The sequence below is a fragment of the Schistocerca nitens genome, chromosome 5 (genome assembly GCF_023898315.1).
Source record: "Schistocerca nitens isolate TAMUIC-IGC-003100 chromosome 5, iqSchNite1.1, whole genome shotgun sequence".
NCBI lineage: Eukaryota > Metazoa > Arthropoda > Insecta > Orthoptera > Acrididae > Schistocerca > Schistocerca nitens.
In genome coordinates, this window is record NC_064618.1 from 484,234,779 (window position 1) to 484,256,487 (window position 21,709).

A 21,709-nucleotide genomic window follows, 5' to 3' on the forward strand; every position below is an offset into this window, starting at 1 on the left:
CAAACATCATGGGATTGTTTTTCCTACTCATTTACATTAACTTACATTTTTCTACATTTAGAGCTAGCTGCCATTCTTCACACCAACTACAAATTTTGTGTAATTCACCTTGTATCCTCCTACAGTCACTCAATGCTGATCCGTTCCCATAAACCACAGCATCATCAACAAACAGCTGTAGATTGCTGCTTACATTGTCTGCCAGATCTTTCATGTATTTAGAAAATAATAGCAGCCGTATCACACTTCTCTGTGGCACTCCTGTTGATACCCTTGGATCTGATGAACGCTTGCCATCAAGGACAATGTACTGAGTCTATTACTAAAAGGTCTCCAAGCCACACACATATCTGTGAACCTGTTCCATACTCTGATATCTTCTTTAACAGTGTGCAGTGGGACACCATGTCAAAAGCTTTTTGGAAATCTAGGAATATGGAATCTGCCTGTTACCCTTCATTCATAGTTCATGGGGTATTATGTGAAAAAAGGACAAGCTGAGTTTCACATGAGCAATGCTTTCTAAAAGCATAATGATTTGCAGACTGAAGTTTTTCCTCTCAAGGAATTTATTACATTTGAACTGAGAATGTGTTCACGAATTTTGGAGCAAACAGATGTTAAGGATATTATCATGTTAAAAAAAAAAAAAAAAAAAAAAATAAGTATCTGAGAAAGAATATAAGCAAAAACTCGTACACCTAATGCTTAATATCATCCGTTTCGTTCCATTTTGTTATGAAGCGTGTTATACACTGGTTCTTATACAGCAAATGTGTTTCACTTGGGTTCCAAAAAATTTATATGTTTTTTAATGGTAATGGATTTTTCTAACATTCATGTCAAAACATTTTTGGTGTGGTTTGGTTATAATCAATAAAACATACAAATTAATGTTTTTACCGAGAGAGACAACGGGACAGTCTAGTTTGTCATCAGTAATGATTATTGTTTTAAATATTAATAGTGTATTTAAATATCAGTAATAATCTCAGAGTCTTCACAGATGATGCTGTTATCTATAGTGAAGTACTGTCTGAAAGAATCAGCACAAATATTTAGTCAGATCTAGGTAGGATTTCAGAATGGTGCAAAATCTGTCAACTTGCTTTAAAAATTCAGAATTGTAAAACTGCACACTTTGCAAAACGAACAAATGTAGTGTCTATTGACTATAATATCAATGAGTCACAGTTGTAATTGTTCAGCTTGTACAATTGCCTGGCTGTAACACTGCATTCCTGGCTAAGAGAAGTCAACGGGTATCGAATATAGATCTTAATTTGAGGAAGAAATGTCTAAAACTGTACTTTTGGATCACAGCATTGTATGGTAGTGGAACATGGACTGTGGGAAAACTGGAAGACAAGAGAATCGAAGCATTTGAGATATGGTCCTACAGATGAATGTTGAAAATTAGGTGGACTAATAAGGTAAGGAATGAGGTTCTGCGCAGAATCGGAGAGGAAAGGAATACGTGGAAAGCACTGACAAGGAGAAGGGACAGGATGATAGGACATCTGTTAAGACATCAGGGAATGACTTGCATGGTACTAGAGGGAGCTGCAGAGGACAAAAACTGTAGAGGAAGACAGAGATTGGAATACAACCAGCAAATAATAAATAATTGAGGACATAGAATACAAGTGCTACTCTGATATGAAGAAGGTGGCACAGGAGAGGAATTCATGGCAGGCTGCATCAAACCAGTCAGAAGACTGATGCTCAGTCTGCTAAGGAGATTACTTACAGATCACTTGTACAGCCATCCTAGAATACTGCTCAAGTTTATAAGATCCATACCAAATAGGACTAACAGGAAATATTAATGTGTACACAGAAGTGCAGCACAAATGGTGACAGATTTCTTTGACCCATGGGAGTCTGTCTTCGAGATGCCAAAGAAATTGAACTGGGAGACTCTTAAAGATAGACGTAAACTATCCCAAGAAAGCCTACATACGAAGTTCTTAGAACTGGCTTTAAATGGCGACGTAGGAAATTACTAAATCCTCCTGGGTATTGCTACCATAGGAATTGTGAGGATAGGATTAGATTAATTACAGCATGTGAAGAGGCATTTAAATATTCATTCCTCCCGCACTCCACATGTGAGTGAAATGGGGAAACGCCCTGATAACTCATAGAATGGGTTGTCCCGTCTACTATGCACTTCACAGTGGTTTTCAGAGTGGAGCTGTAGATATAATGTAACAAATTTCGATGGCTGGTGGTTGTTAATTGTTATGATGATTGTGACTTCCAGTTCGAAGAAGAGTGAGAATGGCAACAAAGAGAGAAATTCTCAATCTCACTGCCATGAAAAAAAATAATGTTACAATAACAATGTCACAGCAATAAAGCTGTTTTTGATACATTGGTCTGTATTTAAGAAATGAATTTTCACTGTTAAAAATGTGAGAATCACCCAGAAAGAAAAGATATTAAGCACAGATAATATTTTGGAATGACTATATTATCCATGTGATATTTACATGATCGCTACTCATGTCTGTACGTTTTGATACATGTGCACTGAAGCAACTAGACAGCACTCTGCATTGCAGTTGATTTGTCTGTTTAGGTGTTATTTGTGTTGTCTTGCTGATCAGAGATCTGCTGTGTTAGAGGCTACAATTTTAGGAACTGCTGTGCATGATAGTGCTATTTATCTAGCCAAGATGATGGAATAGTTGTATGTTTACTACTGAAAAGAAAAAATAATAACAGACTGTTCATTGAATAGTTGAGATATTTTTAAGTCTGACAGTTTCCTGGCTTTTTCGCTTATTTAAAATAATTTCACCAGGTGATGGATTAATGTAATAATTTGCGATATAAAATTTCTGTCTTTCGTTGCTTTTTTAATTAAACCGTATTTTACCATGTTTCAGCTGCCACTCCAATGAACGACTCTTTCTGAAGGACTTAGTACAGTGCACCCCTGGTTCAAGTGGTGGTCGCCTGTCACGTTGGCTACAGCCGGAATCATATGTAGATCCAGCACGATGTGAGGTCCTGTATAGTCGGGATGACATGCGTTGTGGCTGGCCAGCAATTGTTACTGTACTGACCCGTGACCAATACGGGGATTTAGTACATGTTCCAAATCTTAGGGTATGTACATCATATTGTAACAGTTTCAGCAGAAATTTGTTGCAGTTCTTTAAATTGCTGAGTTCTTACTTAGTGTCCAGAAACGACAGTGTTTGTGTGTGTGTGTGTGTGTGTGTGTGTGTGTGTGTGTGTGTGTGTGTGTGTTTTCTACTTTTGAAGAAGGGCTTAGTGTTTGTCTGTGATTCAACACCTCTTCGTAGTGAGAAGCACCCTTTCCATATTGTTGTTATTCCATCCTAGATTTTCCATTTCTGTAATTCATATTTTTTGCAGTCTCACATTTGACATGGAAGCTATAGCTATCCACTATCCATCAACCCATTTTAATTGTGTGTGTTTAGGATAATTTGACAATACTGTTTATTTCTCTCTACCTTGCTCCACATCTATAGCGGCCAATATCCTAAATAAACTGTGAGACACATTAAGAAGTTTGTTTACTATATTTTAACTACTTTTCCAAATCTCCCTTCTCTTGGTAAGAGTTTCCCAGCCATTTATTTCCACTCTGTATTCCCTGTTTTATCTTTCCACTTAATTTGTAACAGTCTTCCACTGCACCACATTCCAAATGATCATCTTCCTTGTCTTCAACATTGCCCATGTAATCTTGTTCTGCAAACAGAAAATTCTTCCTCTGTGTTTTGATCCAGTCCTGTGTCTAGAATGCTGGTATTCTCTCTTCTGTTAATCCTCATGTTTTCATCTTTATTTTGTTCTTCATCCTTAACTTGAATTATGTTCTCAACTACCTATTCATTTCATTTAACATTTATTATAAGTCCTCTTTATTTTCCACCAGAAGGACTTACGTGCTAATGTTAATATTAGTATGTGCATACTTTGCTCTTTTAATAGTCCCAAATTTTCTTCTTGTTCTTCCGTTGTTTCTTCTGCATGCACAAAAACAGTGATGATCAACTCCAATTTGCATTACACATTGTTAATGTGAACTAGTCATACTGATTCTTAATTTTTATTATTGCATTTGGATTTTATAGTTGCTGTAATTTACTCACCTCTCATTGTACTTATCTCAAATCTCTTAAGCCTTTCAAGCATTTTATTCAACTTTACATTATTTGAGGCATTTTATAAGTGAAATGAATATGAAATTGAATATATTCTGGTTGAATATGAATGAATAAAGCATGTACTGATGAAGTGCAGATGGGACAGTTTTTTCAGAATTAGTCAGAAATACGGGAGATACGATACTGCGTGAAGAGTTTGACAGAGCACTGAAAGACCTGAGTCGAAACAAGGCCCAGGGAGTAGATAACATTCCATTAGAACTACTGACAGCCTTGGGAGAGCCAGTCCTGACAAAACTCTACCATCTGGTGAGCAAGATGTATGAGACAGGCGAAATACCCTCAGACTTCAAGAAGAATATAATAATTCCAATCCCAAAGAAAGCAGGTGTTGACAGATGTGAAAACTACCGAACTATCAGTTTAATAAGTCACGGCTGCAAAATACTAACGCGAATTCTTTACAGACGAATGGAAAAACTAGTAGAAGCTGACCTCGGGGAAGATCAGTTTGGATTCCGTAGAAATATTGGAACACGTGAGGCAATACTGACCCTACGACTTATCTTAGAAGCTAGATTAAGGAAAGGCAAACTTACATTTCTAGCATTTGTGGACTTAGAGAAAGCTTTTGACAATGTTGACTGGAATACTCTCTTTCAGATTCTGAAGGTGGCAGGGGTAAAATACAGGGAACGAAGGGCTATTTACAATTTGTACAGAAACCAAATGGCAGTTGTAAGAGTTGAGGGGCATGAAAAGGAAGCAGTGGTTGGGAAGGGAGTGAGACAGGGTTGTAGCCTCTCCCCGATGTTATTCAATCTGTATATTGAGCAAGCAGTGAAGGAAACAAAAGAAAAATTCGGGGTAGGTATTAAAATCCATGGGGAAGAAATAAAAACCTTGAGGTTCGCCGATGACATTGTAATTCTGTCAGAAACAGCAAAGGACTTGGAAGAGCAGTTGAACGGAATGGACAGTGTCTTGAAAGGAGGGTATAAGATGAACATCAACAAAAGCAAAACAAGGGTAATGGAATGCAGTCGAATTAAGTCGGGTGATGCTGAGGGAATTAGATGTGGAAATGAGACACTTAAAGTAGTAAAGGAGTTTTGCTATTTGGGGAGCAAAATAATTGATGATGGTCGAAGTAGAGAGGATATAAAATGTAGACTGGCAATGGCAAGGAAAGTGTTTCTGAAAAAGAGAAATTTGTTAACATCGAGTATAGATTTAAGTGTCAGGAAGTCATTTCTGAAAGTATTTGTATGGAGTGTAGCCATGTATGGAAGTGAAACATGGACGATAAATAGTTTGGAAAGGAAGAGAATAGAAGCTTTCGAAATGTGGTGCTACAGAAGAATGCTGAAGATTAGATGGGTAGTTCACGTAACTAATGAGGAGGTATTGAATAGGATTGGGGAGAGGAGAAGTTTGTGGCACAACTTGACTAGAAGAAGGGATCGATTGGTTGGACATGTTCTGAGGCATGAAGGGATCACCAATTTAGCATTGGAGGGTAGTGTGGAGGGTAAAAATCGTAGAGGGAGACCAAGAGATGAATACACCAAGCAGATTCAGAAGGATGTAGGTTGCAGTAGGTACTGGGAGATGATGAAGTTTGCACAGGATAGAGTAGCATGGAGAGGTGCATCAAACCAGTCTCAGGACTGAAGACCACAACAACAACAACAACATTCTGCATGGTTTGAGTATCCTGTCACAGTCAACTTATATATCTGTCAACTTATGTATCACCTTATATATCTGTGTAGGAACTTAAGCTGCCAGGTGAAATCATTTACCCTAGGAACTATTCTTAGAAAGAAATCTGTTGTTGAGCTATAAGACTTAAGCCATTACTTGTGCTCTGTATGACAATATTTGCTGTGTTTAAGAAACTTTTTAACATATTGGTATTGTTATTTACATTTATCTCAACACATTTCTCTGTAGGTTGAGGTGAAAGCAGTTCCTATTGACAAAAAAGAACTAGGAAGCAGTGACCAGGGACGCAAAATGCGTCGAATAAGTCAACCTGATGCACTAACGTTTGGTGGTCATGCACATCCAACCCTTGATGTACCCTATGAGGTGACAGTGAAAGATAAGATGTGCTACTATGCCATCAGTCTGATGAAGGTAATTTCAATGTCTTTTGTTTGGTGTGAGCGTAGTAGACACATTAACAAATGAAATACCTGTCTTTATGTATGTTTCATTCTACTTTGTGTATGCTCTCTGTACAGGCATATGAAAATTACTCATTTGAAGAACTGCGGTACACATCACCTGCAGTAAAACGTTCAAGCGAGAATATGCTGGTACGGCCAAATGGTGATGGTACATATAGTGCTACATGGACTCCAGGAAGTGTTGGTTGGTACTCAGTCCTTGTAACCATTGATGGTTATGATATGGAGGAGGTAAGGAGCACATTATGTACAAACCACTCCACTCATTAGTGTTTAGATACATGTTACTGAGTTTAAATGGTTCAAATATCCAACTTTCAGTTAAGTATTGTTACTTAATAACCATCATAGACTCACAGAGACAATTCAGACATTTGTCAGTTGCAGCTACCTAGACAATAATGAAATAAATCTAAGATTGCTATTGTTTTATGACTATGTTTAAACTATTTCTGGTTCTTTGTGACCTAGATATTAGTGTATTTTAGATCCATGCAGCAAAGATATATAGAGCATTTCTAAATTTTGTTTACAAAGGATTATGACACCTACTGTGTGCCAAGTAGATGATTTCAGTAGAAACCCACATATGGCATGTAACGATTTCCGTGTTACAGGGACAAACATTGAAAACAATATATGTATTTCACTCTTCTCTATCTGCTGGGAGAATATTTCTAAGTGGGTGGACAGTTGTGAAAGTATAATTCTTTTGTAAATATACACTGAGAAGCTCAGTAGAATGATTCTGCATTTACAAGTTCATAACTCTGTGTTTACTATGATTCTTCTGTGATTATTTCCTCATACCCAATATATGAAGTTTAAAACAGTAATTTTGTATATAATATGTCATGAATCTTTCGTCCCAGGCCTCCGTTCTCTGGACAAGCATTTCGTGCAGTTTAAATGTAACTTAAAACCATCCATATATTTTTCCATTTTTTTACCTTTCCCTTGTTTCATATATTTTTGACTTATGGATGTGGTTCATACCCATACAGAGGATGGGTTCTCTCATATTCCACTGTCTTTCTTTCCTCATTCTCAGTTATTTCTCTTCAAACAGGAAGTGGTGCTATTCCTGTGAGGTAGTAAAACTATTCAACTGGAGTGGATTTCAAGCAACCTGTTAGATTCTGCAGGTGCCATTGAGAGCTATGTCCACCTGTTAAGCATATGTTGAATCATACCAAACATGACGTGCATACTCTGTGATAGAATAGCACAGTGTCATCGCAGAAGTTTATATTGTTTCAGGCTAACTATACCCACTGTGGTGCAACCAGTTTCTGTAGGAGATTGTTGCTGGTGGAAACTTTTGACTTGCAGTTCAAGCAGTGCTTCTAGAAGCAAGAGATGTAGCAAGTGTCATTCCAAGATATTTTGAGGTCTGACAGTGTTCTAATTTTACACCTGACCACACTATTTTTAATTTGCAACTAGACTCCAAGTTTCTCAAATGAAAAGCACTCACTTGTGTCTTCGAGGGATTTGGTTTGACATGGTTTGTGTTGTAGTATCTGGGAAGTTGTTTGAAGGCATTTGTGAAAGGCATTTGTGAGGATGTCCTCCAGTGATTCAAAATCTTTGCTGTGTGTGGCTAGAACAAGGTCATTGGCATACAAGAAGCTCCTGCTACTGGGTGCTATGCATTGGTCATTTATGTATATATTGAACAGAGCTGGAGCCAGCACACTTCCCTGTGGGAGGCTATTTTTCTGTAATCTCCAACAGTTGCACTGTTCTTGGAAGCCAATGATGAACCTGCAATTCTGCAAAAGAGTGGAACGAGCTTAGTTAAGCTGAAACCTGTGGTCATGTTGTAGACTCTGGCTGATAGCAGCTGGTGATTGACTGTCATAAGATGCTGATAAACTCAAAAATCTCTAATGTATAGCAGTTCTTCCTCTCCCATCCAGTGCTTGCTGTCTGCCCCACCTGGAGCCCTCCCAAACCCTGCAGGCACATCTGCATCACCTGGTAAGGCTTGTGCTAGTAGAACAGGCAGCACAGTGAGCGTGTGGAGCCCAAGAAACAGCTGTGATCAACTGAGACCCCGCCCCTACCACTCAACTTCCTGAAATATCAGTCACAAAGTAATTTTAACCAGAGTATAGTCACACTAGAGTCCCACTGTGAATGCTGCTCTCAGGCACAGGATGCGTTAATTGCTGTTCGTAAGCAGCAAGAAATTGCCCTGTCAACTGTCAACCTAGTGAAAACTGCTGGAAATGGGTGTGCTGTGTGAGCAACTGAAAAACATGGGCCATAGATACTTCAAGTACTATCCTCTCCTGTTGATACTGTCTCTTCTACAGGACCTAGAAGGTATATTACCATTCATCCACCTAAGTGTGAGCGACATGTCCTGCATCATAGAGGTAAGAACCAGTGAGAAGTTGAGGTATTACTCCCATTACCATAACCAACAAGTTTGAGGTACCACCTTCCACTGACTGATTCTTGGCAATTGAAATATATGACAATTAAAGGGCCTCTTCTGGAAATGGCAACAAGGGTTGGGAAGGGTCACAGTGAGCACTCAGTGTGTATGCCTGGAGGCCTTGTTAGAGAGGCTAATCCGGGAACCATTGAAGGCGACAGGGTGCAGTGATCTGAGGATGATGGCACACATTGGAACAAACAGCGCCTGTCTCCTGGGCTCTGATATTGTACTTGGATCATTCTAGCATGGCAGAGAAGGCTGAGAAGACCCAACTTGCTCAAGTAGTTTTAACATAGCTCATAATCTGCTGCATTGTCCACAGTACTATTTGTAGCCCTCTGGTTCTGAGTTGAGTAGAAGGCTTGAAACAAATACATGGAAGGTTCTGTGAAGTGCTAGGCTGTGACTTCTGAGACTTGCATCATAGGGCTAACAACTGGAAGTGCCCTCTAAATGGCTTGGGTGTGCATTACACATCAGAGGATGCTACCCTGGCGGTTTGTGTGTTTGGGCCACAATCAAATATTTTTTAGGCTGGGTGAGTCTTCATCCAATCCAGATAATATTAGTTGTAGGAGATAAAATTTTTTGAAACATAATTCTTGGAAATAACAGTGGTCGTAAAAAGCAGCAGTTGTTCTTCGTGCCATCCTACAGTGTGGAGTGACGGTCTGAGGATGATCAAATACTAATCAAAACCAGTCAACTTTATTAAAATAAAATTATTGTATGCAATCTGAACTGTTTTTTTTATAATATAAAAATTTAATAATTGTAGGAGACACCAAAGTCTCCACGGAAGATTGCAAGAAATACGTTCCACAATTGAGAGTATTAAGATCCTAGTGATCAACTACAGAAGCATTTGCAGTGAGGTGCCAGAGTTTGAAATGCTCCTAAAAAGTGCTGGACCTCACATAATGCTAGGCACAGAAAGCTGTCTAGAACCCAGTACTGATATCACTGAGACTTTTGTGGGAAATTTAAGCATAAAAGTATATCGAAAGGGTAGGCTAATTGTAAGTAGAGGTGGTGGAAACTCAAATTCATCGAGATGGAACTGAAAGCTGCATGCGAGATTGTTTGGGCAATGCGCGGTAGGCATATAATTATAATTGAATCGTACAATCAGACACCAGACTCATTCCTAGATGTACCTGCAAGGCTTAAAAGAAAACCTCAGTTCACTAGCATGTATACACCCAAATCCTACTGTCATCATCAGAGTAAACTTAAATCGTACAACAATTATTGGGATACTCACACTTTTGTAAGTGGTGGGTATAACAAAACACCCTTCAAAACAGTATTAATACCTTCTCAGAAAGCTACCTAGAACAGATAGTTCAGAAGACAACTCATGATGGAAGTATATTGGATCAAATGGTAACAAATAGAAGTGACCCCCTTTGTGGACACCCATCCATGAGGCAGTTGTAGCAACAGTGACTACCAATGTACAAAGAGCAACTAAAACAAGTAGTAAGATTTATAGTTTAGCAAACTAGATTTAACTCTAAACGGAAACAAGTTTATCAGAATAGTTAACCATACTCTGTATAGATATGTATATAGCAGAATAGTTAATAGTGGGAGGGACCCTCCATGATATAAAATCACTCTCAAGAAACTTCTAAAGAAAAAGAGACTACTGCGTAATAGGTGTAAAACAAAACATAGCGTTAAAGATAGATACATTGAATGGCACACATTTGGCTGTCAAGCAGAAAGACTTCAATGACTACTGTAGTATAATATTATCAGAAGAACTCTCGCAAAACTGAAAGAAATTCTGGTCATATGTGAAGGCTATTAGTGACACCAAAGTTAGTGTCCTCGTGCTCACAGATGATACAGGAACTGAAATCAAAGTAACAAAAGAAAAAGGAGAAATGCTCAACTCCCATTTTCAGATGTTCCTTTACAAAAGAAAATCCATGAGTATCGTTGCAATATAATTCTAGCACCACTGCATAAGTCGAGTGACAGAGATATTAGCGTCAGTGCCATTGAGATGCAGTTGTCTTAATGAAGTTCTGTCTGATGAAAGCTGCAAATATATTCAGTTACATCTTGAAAACATTTTGAAGTGTTGGAAGGATTGGTAACTTGCTTTAAATGTTCAGAAATGTAAAACTGCGCACTTCATAAAATGAGAAAAATCTAGTACCTTATCAGTAAGTCATAAATAGGCTCAGTTACCTCATAAAAATATCTGGATGTAGCAGTTTGCAGGACTATGAAATAGAGCAATGACATTGACTCAGACACAAGTAAAACATATGGCAGACTTTGGTTCATTGGTAGAATATTAGGGAAATGCAACCAGACTATAAAGGAGATTGCTTATAAAACACTTGTGTGACCCACTTAGGATATTGCTCCAAGTGTGCGATAGACTTATTAAATAGAAGTAACAGGGGATATTGAACATATACAGAAAAAGGCAGCACAAATGGTCACAGGTTTATTTGACCCATGGGAGATCATCACGGAGGTGCTGAAGAAACTGTACTTGAAGATGCTTGAAGATACCGGTAGACACAAATTATCCCATGAAAATCTACTTACAAAGTTGCAAGAACTAATTTTGAGTGAGGGATGTAGGAATATTCTACACCCTCTACATGTAGCTACTAGGGAGATCAAGAAGACAAGATTAGAATAATTACAGCTTACACAGAGGCACTAAGTAATCATTTTTCCACATTTCACATGTGAATGGACTATGAACAACCGTAATAACTGATAAATGGGAAGTACCCTCTGCCTGCACTTCACAGTGGTCTGCAGAACATACACGTAGCTGTAGATGCAAATGACTACCTGTGTGTATAAACATTATTATTTAATAACAGCATTTTCGTCTGTTTCTGGTGGCCTGTCAAACATTGGAATTCAAAATTAATGTGGCACGCAGCAATTAATTTTTGTACATTTTGTAAGGGGGCTGGTTGTACGCTTTGTGTTCCCACATTGATGACATTTCCAGTGCCAGAACACATGGGTTCCACAGCAAATTGAAAGTACATACAGAAAAAATGCACTCTCCTACGTACTATCACACAGTAAGTTGCTCTCTAAGCTGCTGCTTGGAAACGGGCAGAGAGCAAGCAGTTTTAATATTGGGAGCTGCAACTTCTCCAGTTAGGGTTTCACAATTTGATTTGAAAAAGATTACTTCTGCAATTCATTCTTTGATGTAGTTCTGTTCAACGTATATCTGACTAGCAACAGAATCAAAATGAAGTTAGCCCTGAAACTGTGATTGAACCATTCAAAAAGCTTTTATTTCCTGTTATAGAACTTGCACAATTGGTCATGCTGTGTAGTTTATAAAAAGTCACAAAATTTTAACGCTGGATACCAGAAAACTTGATTTTACATTATTTTTTTTTTTTTTGTGAAAAAAAGAAAACTGCTCAGGCTCTTGAAGTTGAATATTTTTATTTTGGTATTGCTGACATTTATTGTTTCACAAACATTGGTACAACCTGTAGCTGGAACACATCAACAAGTCACAATCCTGCTGATATAAGCAGACTGATCCCAGCCAACTAGATACTGAAGAGAATCCAGGCAGAAAATCAAAATCCAAACTCACTATGAGTAAATGAGTCAGTAGTGCAGTAGAAACCTGTATCATAAATAAAATATGACATTCTTCGACCTCATGCATGCTACAGGTCAAAAACAAAAGAAAATGTTGTATAAGAATAATCGTTAGAAGATTTCAGACAGCGTATGTGATGCATTTAGGTTGACAACAAGTCAAGCAGGCCAGCAAGTATCTGAAGTATTCTGCAGTTGTGAAGAGAGGGAACTGATGGCTGCTTGTGCTGGTGTTATATACTGATATCGGTGAGAGAAGCAGACCGCTCCATACATAGCTGGCTGAAGGAATGGTGGTCACATTGTGGTTGGTGCAGGCCTGACTTCTTGATGATACACATCTTCAGTTGTTATTGCAGCTCTCATTCAGTAGGGTCATCAATAGAATTTCCAGACGTTTGAAAACTCTCTTTATGAGTTGAATTTATTGTTTTCTCTTTGTCCCTGTTTCTTCTCTAAGAATCAATGTTTTACTTAATGTTGATGGTTGTTGCAACTTCCTTTCACAAGAGATATAAATTGTTTTGATGGTCAAGAAGAAACCATTGCAAAAGCAGAGAAACAAGATGTGCCCTGCAACTGTCAGTGCAGGGATCACACATGTTAATATAGATATCTGCTAGCATGTGAATGTAAGATGCATATGGACATAAACAAACACAACATGCATGTGCGAGCATGCGTGCACGTGTGTGCGAGCGTACGTGTGCGCGTGCACGCACGCGCGCGCACGCACACACACACACACACACACACACACACACACACACACACACACTCGCACACACACACTTTTTGATCCACAATGAATATAGACAGGACCAGTTCGGGAACATTCCTCCCCCCCCCCCCCCTGCTCTGACCCCCCCCCCCTTTCCCTGTATACTTTCACTTGTGTCAGTTTTCGCTACTAATTCTCATATGTGCTGTTTACAAATTTTGCACTTGCATGCTCCTAGTGCCCCTCTCCACATGGTGTCCCAAGCTCCTGCTAGTAATTGTGATTCGTCTTGTATAAAAATCTTACAGTTGTGGCACCTCCTCTCAGTTTTGCACCCCAAGCAGCTGCTTGTGTCACTTGGGTCTTATTAAACTGACGCTGGATATAGGATAGCTTGAATGTAATTTGTAGACACCATTAACAATGATATTCCAACTTATAAAACTTCTTCACTGGTTTTTAAATAAAAAAAATGGTACAATGACATCAAATCAATTGCAGAATTAAAGCAAAAGGTCCGTCCTCAGATCAGTGTGTAAGAATTTTAAATTTAAAAATTGTCAGGCTAAACTGAAAAAAAAAAAAAAATAGATCTCTGATTTTATATAGCTAATGCTAATATCTGTGATAACTGTATTTACATTTTTTTTAAAATTTCTGCAGGCATATAAAGTTGAAGTCAAGGAACCACCTCAGGGCATGACACCACCAACACAGAGTGTAGTGAAAAAGGCACCACATCAGCCCAGCCGACTCAGGAAATTTGTTGCTAAAAATAGTGCTGGGCTGCGAATCCGTGCTCATCCTTCTCTACAGAGTGAGCAAATTGGTGTGGTACACGTAAATGGAACTATTGCTTTTGTGGATGAGGTAATGGATTTGAAGTTAGGGTATGAATTATGATTGTCGTAACTCTTACTCCTTTAGTCTGGACTTCTTTAGTAAATTACTTCTGTAGTAATATACTCTTTTAGTAACTGTTGGAGAGCTCAATTTCTATTTACTTCTTTGGTTGTAACTAAAGTAGTAACGCCTTTTTACTAAAGAAGTAAGTCATTTCTGCACACTGCTGGCACATGCATTATGTTCCCTCTCGGAAAATATTGATTGTCGGCAGACATTATTGCATCACCTTTTGCGTAATTTATGTTCATTGCTATAATTTTAGAAGCTAGAAATGATTATTAAATTGAATTATTAAAATTGGAAAATCTACTTGCTGTTGTACTAATTAATGATAAGATCTGTGTATTATGAAAAAGAAACGTCCTATTCATGGATGAATTTATTGTTAACCCCGCCATCTACAGCTACCAACATCCATTGTTGGTTGGCGACACGTATTAATTTAAGCAACGATTTGAGATAGTAGCTAGTAACATCATGGAGGTAGCCAAGAAACATTCAAAAAACATACCAGAAAATGAAAGAGAGCGTTTGGCTGAAATAATGAAAAAGTACATAACTACTATTGAATCTAAAAAGCATTATGTCAACATGCTAAAAAGAAAAAGGATTCTTGGGAAAAAATACATGTTGAATACAGTACAGAAACTTAGACAAAGTCCAAATGAGCAGCTTAAAGTAACTTAAAAAATGAAAGCTACATATAATCAAGAACAATTTCAAACTGGCAGTGGAGTAGGTGAGACGAAGATCTACGATATAAGCCAAATGGTTGTTGATATGGTCTAACAAGTTTTTGGGGTGTAGCTGGAATTAATGACAATGACACATCTGAAAATAATGTGATACTTTCAAGCAGCTTCGATGATGGTAACTTCTCTGATGGTAGCAATGAAACGGCTGAAGGTGGAACTTTATCCTATAGTCATGCACCTCGGCCTGCATTCTCTGGTGGGAGCTTATCAGAAGATGCGCCCAGAAAAAGAGGGTGAGAACATGTGGTTGTAGTGAAGAACCGAGAGTTGTTGAAAAAAGCAGATGATATCCATTCCTTAAAAATGCGTTTAATACAAGAGAAATACAATGCAAAAATGTTATTAATCAAAAGACAAAGAGAAGTCAGGGAAGAAGAGCATAACCCTAAAATGGAAATTATGAATAAGTTCAAGAACATAAATGGAGCAAACTTCAGGTTCCAGTTCTTCAGCCAATGTGCACGAGAAATTTGGGTTTTCTGAATGAATAAGAAAAAATAAATATATATAAAACATCTTTTATTTCTAGCTATTTTTTCAAATGATTAATATGTTCTTGTTTATTGTATGGCATAATATTTGTGTTTATCATTTCAGCATCGGTACTAATTTTTGTTAATACCACATTTTAATGTTTATCTTAGTTTGCAATATTATAAAAGAAGTCTTTTTTATTTTTATTTTTTTTTAGAAATAATTGAATCATTGTATGACTGTGTACACTCAATTAAGAAATAAAATGAGAATGTTAATGCCCTAGCAAAAAAATAAGAAAGAAAGAAAAAAAAGAACACAGTTAATTACACATAAATAAAATGAGTCAGTTTTCACTGCAGTAGTAAAAAAAAAAATCTGGTGGCTTTTTTATTCATTTAAGAAGAAAAAGTCTTTACACTAACTTTTAATTTTCTAGAAAATTAGGTATATTTGTAGTTAAAGTAATTAAATAATAGACCTTCTGACAGCTTGGCCTGCAGCACCTGCTTCTGGCTGAAATGCATATTGTTCGATGTCATTAACATCCACGGCATCAGGGTGAAACACATCTCTTAACTTCTATTTCAGAGTTGTGTAGAACTGTAGCACCCACAGTAACATTCCCACACTTGTTTGGTTTAATTCACATTGTTTTAGTGAGAATTTGGAAATGTTTCTTTCAAACACCGAACGCTCGCTCTATCACACGTCTGGTAGCAATATGGGCTCTATTGTAGCGCCGCTCGGCTCCTGTGTGGGCTCGGAACACAGGCGTCATAAGATGTTTGGAGAGAGCATATCCACTATCTCCAACAAGCAACCCATTATATTGTCCATTTTCAGATTCTGCAGCAACTCTATTCCCTTTTGTTCTTTGATATATTTTCTTGGCTCTGTGGCATGGATATATACAGTGGCTTTAGGGCAATTAAACTGTTTGTCACACTGTTAAAAGCTCTTCCAGCAGTAGTAGTATGCTCCTGTTACGATTTGATAAGTACCTGTGTGAAAGACAGTTCACAAAGAAGTTGCAGCCTAGGAGACAAAGCACAGTTCCTGTCAGTTTTATGCTGCAGTAACAGCTCCAGCATACCAAGCAGCAACTCAAAAGTTTCCTTACAAAACCCAAACTACTCTTTAAAATCACTGTCACTATACATCACAAATGGGTCTCTTCCATCTGTTACAAGCCTCATTCTTAGGATGTTCACCTCTTCCTCCATCTCCATATATTCTTCGTGGTCCAGGTAATCCATAGAATTTGACACAAAACACAGAACTCAAAGATCGCACCTTACTCTCTTACTTTACTCCTACTACTGTCTAGGAGTAAATTTTGGCCTTATTTTCTCCTTAAGTTACTAATGGAGTAGCGTACTCTTTCATGGTGCTCTCCACCAGTAATGAAGTAAATAAATTTACTTTGGAAGTAAATGAAAAATTTACCCCTGGAGTAATTTACTCTTTTAGTTCAGTATTGTCAACTGGAAATTGCCGATTTCCTTCTCTCTTTGTAACTTACTACTTCAGTTTCACTTACTCCTGGTTGGTGCTTGACACCCTTAGAATTACTATTCAACACTTTTATGAGGCCAATTATTATAGTCATATCAATAGCAGTGTACACTGTGCCATTCCGCTGGCCGGAGGGGCCGAGCGGTTCTAGGCACTACAGTCTGGAACCGTGCGACCACTATGGTCGCAGGTTCGAATCCTGCCTCGGGCATGGATGTGTGTGATATCCTTAAGTTAGTTACGTTTAAGTAGTTCTAAGTTCTAGGGGACTAATGACCTCAGCAGTTAAGTCCCATAGTGCTCAGAGCCATTTGAACCATTTTTTGTGCCCTTCTAAATGTGTTTTTGTGTGTAGCAGCTGAAAATTTATGATAGTGATAGTTATGAAGTGAAAATGCTGCTCAAGAGCAGGTATGGTATCATGAATACTGGTTGTTAAAACAATAATGTACAAATGGAAAGTAAAATTTCAATATTCAATTTAAAGGATCAAAACAGGCAAGGTATGAGAAGAGATAAATAGGATTTAAGGGATATATAGTGCTATTTTGCCAACACACATCCCATGGCTCTGTCTTAGATAACCCTGTAGGCAAGATTCTCAAAAAATGAAGTAATTTACACTCACGCCCAATCGAATTAGACACGCCTCCCTGCAAAAAGGTGGGAATTTAAGGAGATGGGACCTGGATAAACTGAAAGAACCAGAGGTTGTACAGAGTTTCAGGGAGAGCATAAGGGAACAATTGACAGGAATGGGGGAAAGAAATACAGTAGAAGAGGAATGGGTAGCTTTGAGGAATGAAGTAGTGAAGGCAGCAGAGGATCAAATAGGTAAAAAGACGAGGGCTAGTAGAAATCCTTGGGTAACAGAAGAAATATTGAATTTCATTGATGAAAGGAGAAAATATAAAAATGCAGTAAATGAAGCAGGCCAAAAGGAATACAAACGTCTCAAAAATGAGATCGACAGGAAGTGCAAAATGGCTAAGCAGGGATGGCTAGAGGACAAATGTAAGGATGTAGAGGCTTATCTCACTAGGGGTAAGATAGATACTGCCTACAGGAAAATTAAAGAGACCTTTGGAGATAAGAGAACCACTTGTATGAACATCAAGAGCTCAGATGGAAACCCAGTTCTAAGCAAAGAAGGGAAAGCAGAAAGGTGGAAGGATTATATAGAGGGTCTATACAAGGGCGATGTACTTGAGGACAATATTATAGAAATGGAAGAGGATGTAGATGAAGATGAAATGGGAGATACGATGCTGCATGAAGAGTTTGACCGAGCACTGAAAGACCTGAGTCGAAACAAGGCCCCCGGAGTAGACAACATTCCATTGGAACTACTGACGGCCTTGGGAGAGCCAGTCCTGACAAAACTCTATCATCTGGTGAGTAAGATGTATGAAACAGGTGAAATACCCTCAGACTTCAAGAAGAATATAATAATTCCAATCCCAAAGAAAGCAGGTGTTGACAGATGTGAAAATTACCGGACAATCAGTTTAATAAGCCACAGCTGCAAAATACTAACACGAATTCTTTACAGACGAATGGAAAAACTAGTAGAAGCCGGCCTCGGGGAAGATCAGTTTGTATTCCGTAGAAATACTGGAACACGTGAGGCAATACTGACCTTACGACTTACCTTAGAAGAAAGATTAAGGAAAGGCAAACCTACGTTTCTAGCATTTTTAGACTTAGAGAAAGCTTTTGACAATGTTGACTGGAATACCCTCTTTCAAATTCTAAAGGTGGCAGGGGTAAAATACAGGGAGCGAAAGGCTATTTACAATTTGTACAGAAACCAGATGGCAGTTATAAGAGTCGAGGGGCATGAAAGGGAAGCAGTGGTTGGGAAAGGAGTGAGACAGGGATGTAGCCTCTCCCCGATGTTATTCAATCTGTATATTGAGCAAGCAGTAAAGGAAACAAAAGAAAAATTCGGAGTAGGTATTAAAATCCATGGAAAAGAAATAAAAACTTCGAGGTTCGCCGATGACATTGTAATTCTGTCAGAGACAGCAAAGGACTTGGAAGAGCAGTTGAACGGAATGGATGGTGTCTTGAAGGGAGGATATAAGATGAACATCAACAAAAGCAAAACGAGGATAATGGAATGTAGTCGAATTAAGTCGGGTGATGTTGAGGGTATTAGATTAGGAAATGAGACACTTAAAGTAGTAAAGGAGTTTTGCTATTTGGGGAGCAAAATAACTGATGATGGTCGAAGTAGAGAGGATATAAAATGTAGACTGGCAATGGCAAGGAAAGCGTTTCTGAAGAAGAGAAATTTGTTAACATCGAGTATAGATTTAAGTGTCAGGAAGTCATTTCTGAAAGTATTTGTATGGAGTGTAGCCATGTATGGAAGTGAAACATGGACGATAAATAGCTTGGACAAGAAGAGAATAGAAGCTTTCGAAATGTGGTGCTACAGAAGAATGCTGAAGATTAGATGGGTAGATCACATAACTAATGAGGAGGTACTGAATAGGATTGGGGAGAAGAGGAGTTTGTGGCACAACGTGACCAGAAGAAGGGATCGGTTGGTAGGACATGTTTTGAGGCATCAAGGGATCACCAATTTAGTATTGGAGGGCATCGTGGAGGGTAAAAATCGTAGGGGGAGACCAAGAGATGAATACACTAAGCAGATTCAGAAGGATGTAGGTTGCAGTAGGTACTGGGAGATGAAGAAGCTTGCACAGGATAGAGTAGCATGGAGAGCTGCATCAAACCAGTCTCAGGACTGAAGACCACAACAACACAACACCTATTGTTGTTAGCGTCCTCTTTCACCCTGATGACAGTGGTAACACAGAATGTTGTGGTCTCCATGAGACACCGAAAGCATTGGGAAACTTATCATGATCCATGATGGCTTAACCGTTGCCCACGACTCATGGATATTGGGAATATCAGAGTGTGAGGCACATACATTGCCTGTAGGATGATAGTAGCAAACAAATGAGTGCACGTGATTGAACAGGAGGGTCATGTATTATTTGTTGGCAAGGGATAATGCTAGATGTCTTAACCTGTGTAAGTTTCCCTTTTGTGCCTGAACAGTGCTCTGCCACAAAGCAGGAATCATTGCCTCATAAGGTTTTCAATGCTTATACCCTGTCATCAGCATGTGCTGACATATACTGGAACTCATCAGTTGAGGTGATTTTCTTCCAAGTTTCAAAAGTCCAACACTTGTTTTCCTGTGCCTTTGCTAATTTCTGTGCTCTGTGATGTGTGGTAAACAGTACTGCATAAGAGATGACTTTTGTACATCTGCCTTTAAACTAGCCTTCACCTCTCAATGATGTGAAGATTCACCAGGAACGACGTGATGTAGATTCCACGTTAAACTGTAGATCGCTTTTCCCAGTTAGGGTTACTGAGCTGGGTTGGTGACATGCAAGTCACTGAAGTGAGAATGTGGTTCTGGACCATATCTGCTGACAGGGTTTTTGTTGTTCAGCACAGAATTTGCTGCTTTGTTCTCTGTTCTTTGTACAGTCTTCAATGAATGAGGGCAACCCCTGTCATCAGTACACTGTTGATGATGGTAGTTAACTGTGGTTGTGACACCTTTCCCTGCCTCATGATACACTCTTGGTATAGTGATCTATTGAACACACACACACACACACACACACACACACACACACACACACACGAGTCTAAGTACAGTATTAAGTAGATCATGATGGTGAGGAATATGAACTAGGTTTTAGTATCGGATATATGCTTATAGAAGAAGACATATATTTTGTATTGTGAAGGTTGTGTGCATAAATAATGGTATGGGTTAAAAAGGCAACAGTAAGGGCCATAAGTTTGTAAAATGAGAGCATTAAAGGCATAGTATTAGTTACACAGTTCTGCAACATATGTCTTGGATGTATGTTACAATGTGTACAACTTTGCTTCCACTGTTTTTTCCCCATCATTTGAGGCTTTAATGAAACAAATTGGTTACACATGTATCATTCAAAGTATTTTCCATCACTGGCCACTAATTTCTCCCGTCTTTTGGTCAGTGTACGAATCCCGCGTCGAAAAAATTGTACATCTTTTGAAGCAATCCATGAATCTATCCAATTTGTGACTTCTTCATGAGATTGGAAGTGTTGGTCAGCCAGGCCATGTGCCACTGATGTAAACAGGTGATAGTCAGAGGGAGCAATGTCTAGAGAATACAGCGGGTGGGGTAGGACTTCCCATTTCAACATTTACAAATATGTTTTGACCTTTTTTGAAATGTGGGGTCGAGCGTTGTCGTGCTGCAAAATCAATTTATCATGCCTCTCGCTGTATTGTGGCCGTTTGTCTTTTAATGCTCTGCTCAAACGCATTAATTGTGTTCGATAACGAACATCTGTGATTGTTTCTCTTGGTTTTAACACCTCATAGTACTTAATGCCGAGCTGGTCTCACCAAATGCAGAGCATGCTCTTTGAGCTGTGAATATTCGGTTTGGTCGTCGACGTAGAAGCATGGCCGGGATATCCCTATGATTTTTTGCATTTAGGGTTATCGTAATGAACCCATTTTTTGTCCCCAGTCACAATGTGATGTGGAAATCCCTTCCATTTTCATCTCTGAAGCAACTGTTCACAAACACACAAACGCCGTTCAATGTCTCTTGGTGTCAACTCTCATGGGACCCGAGTACCTTCTTTCTGAATCATGCCCATACCCTTGAGACATTATGAAATGGCTTGCTGTGTCACTCCCACTAATCGTGCCAATTCTTCTTGAGGTTGACGCGAGTCTTCAGTCAGCAATGTCTCCAATTCTGCATCTTTGAAAACATTCTCTCTTCCACTACTATGCCGGTCTATGACATTAAAATCACTGTTCTTGAAGCTTTGAAACCACTCACAACATATATACTTTCACTAGTAGCACCTTACCATATGTACTTG

At 38.6% G+C, this 21,709-nt stretch overlaps 1 protein-coding gene across 1 annotated transcript in view; it reads left to right on the top strand.

Moving 5' to 3' along the window:
- The window catches only part of LOC126260545 (E3 ubiquitin-protein ligase MYCBP2-like), a 389,869-nt gene that overhangs the window by 13,554 nt on the left and 354,606 nt on the right, over window positions 1-21,709 (top strand). The window contains exons 2-5 of the mRNA XM_049957880.1: window positions 2,895-3,117; window positions 6,108-6,293; window positions 6,401-6,577; window positions 13,792-13,998. Coding sequence (XP_049813837.1) covers window positions 2,895-3,117; window positions 6,108-6,293; window positions 6,401-6,577; window positions 13,792-13,998 — 793 coding nt within the window. The remainder of the gene's footprint in view (window positions 1-2,894; window positions 3,118-6,107; window positions 6,294-6,400; window positions 6,578-13,791; window positions 13,999-21,709) is intronic.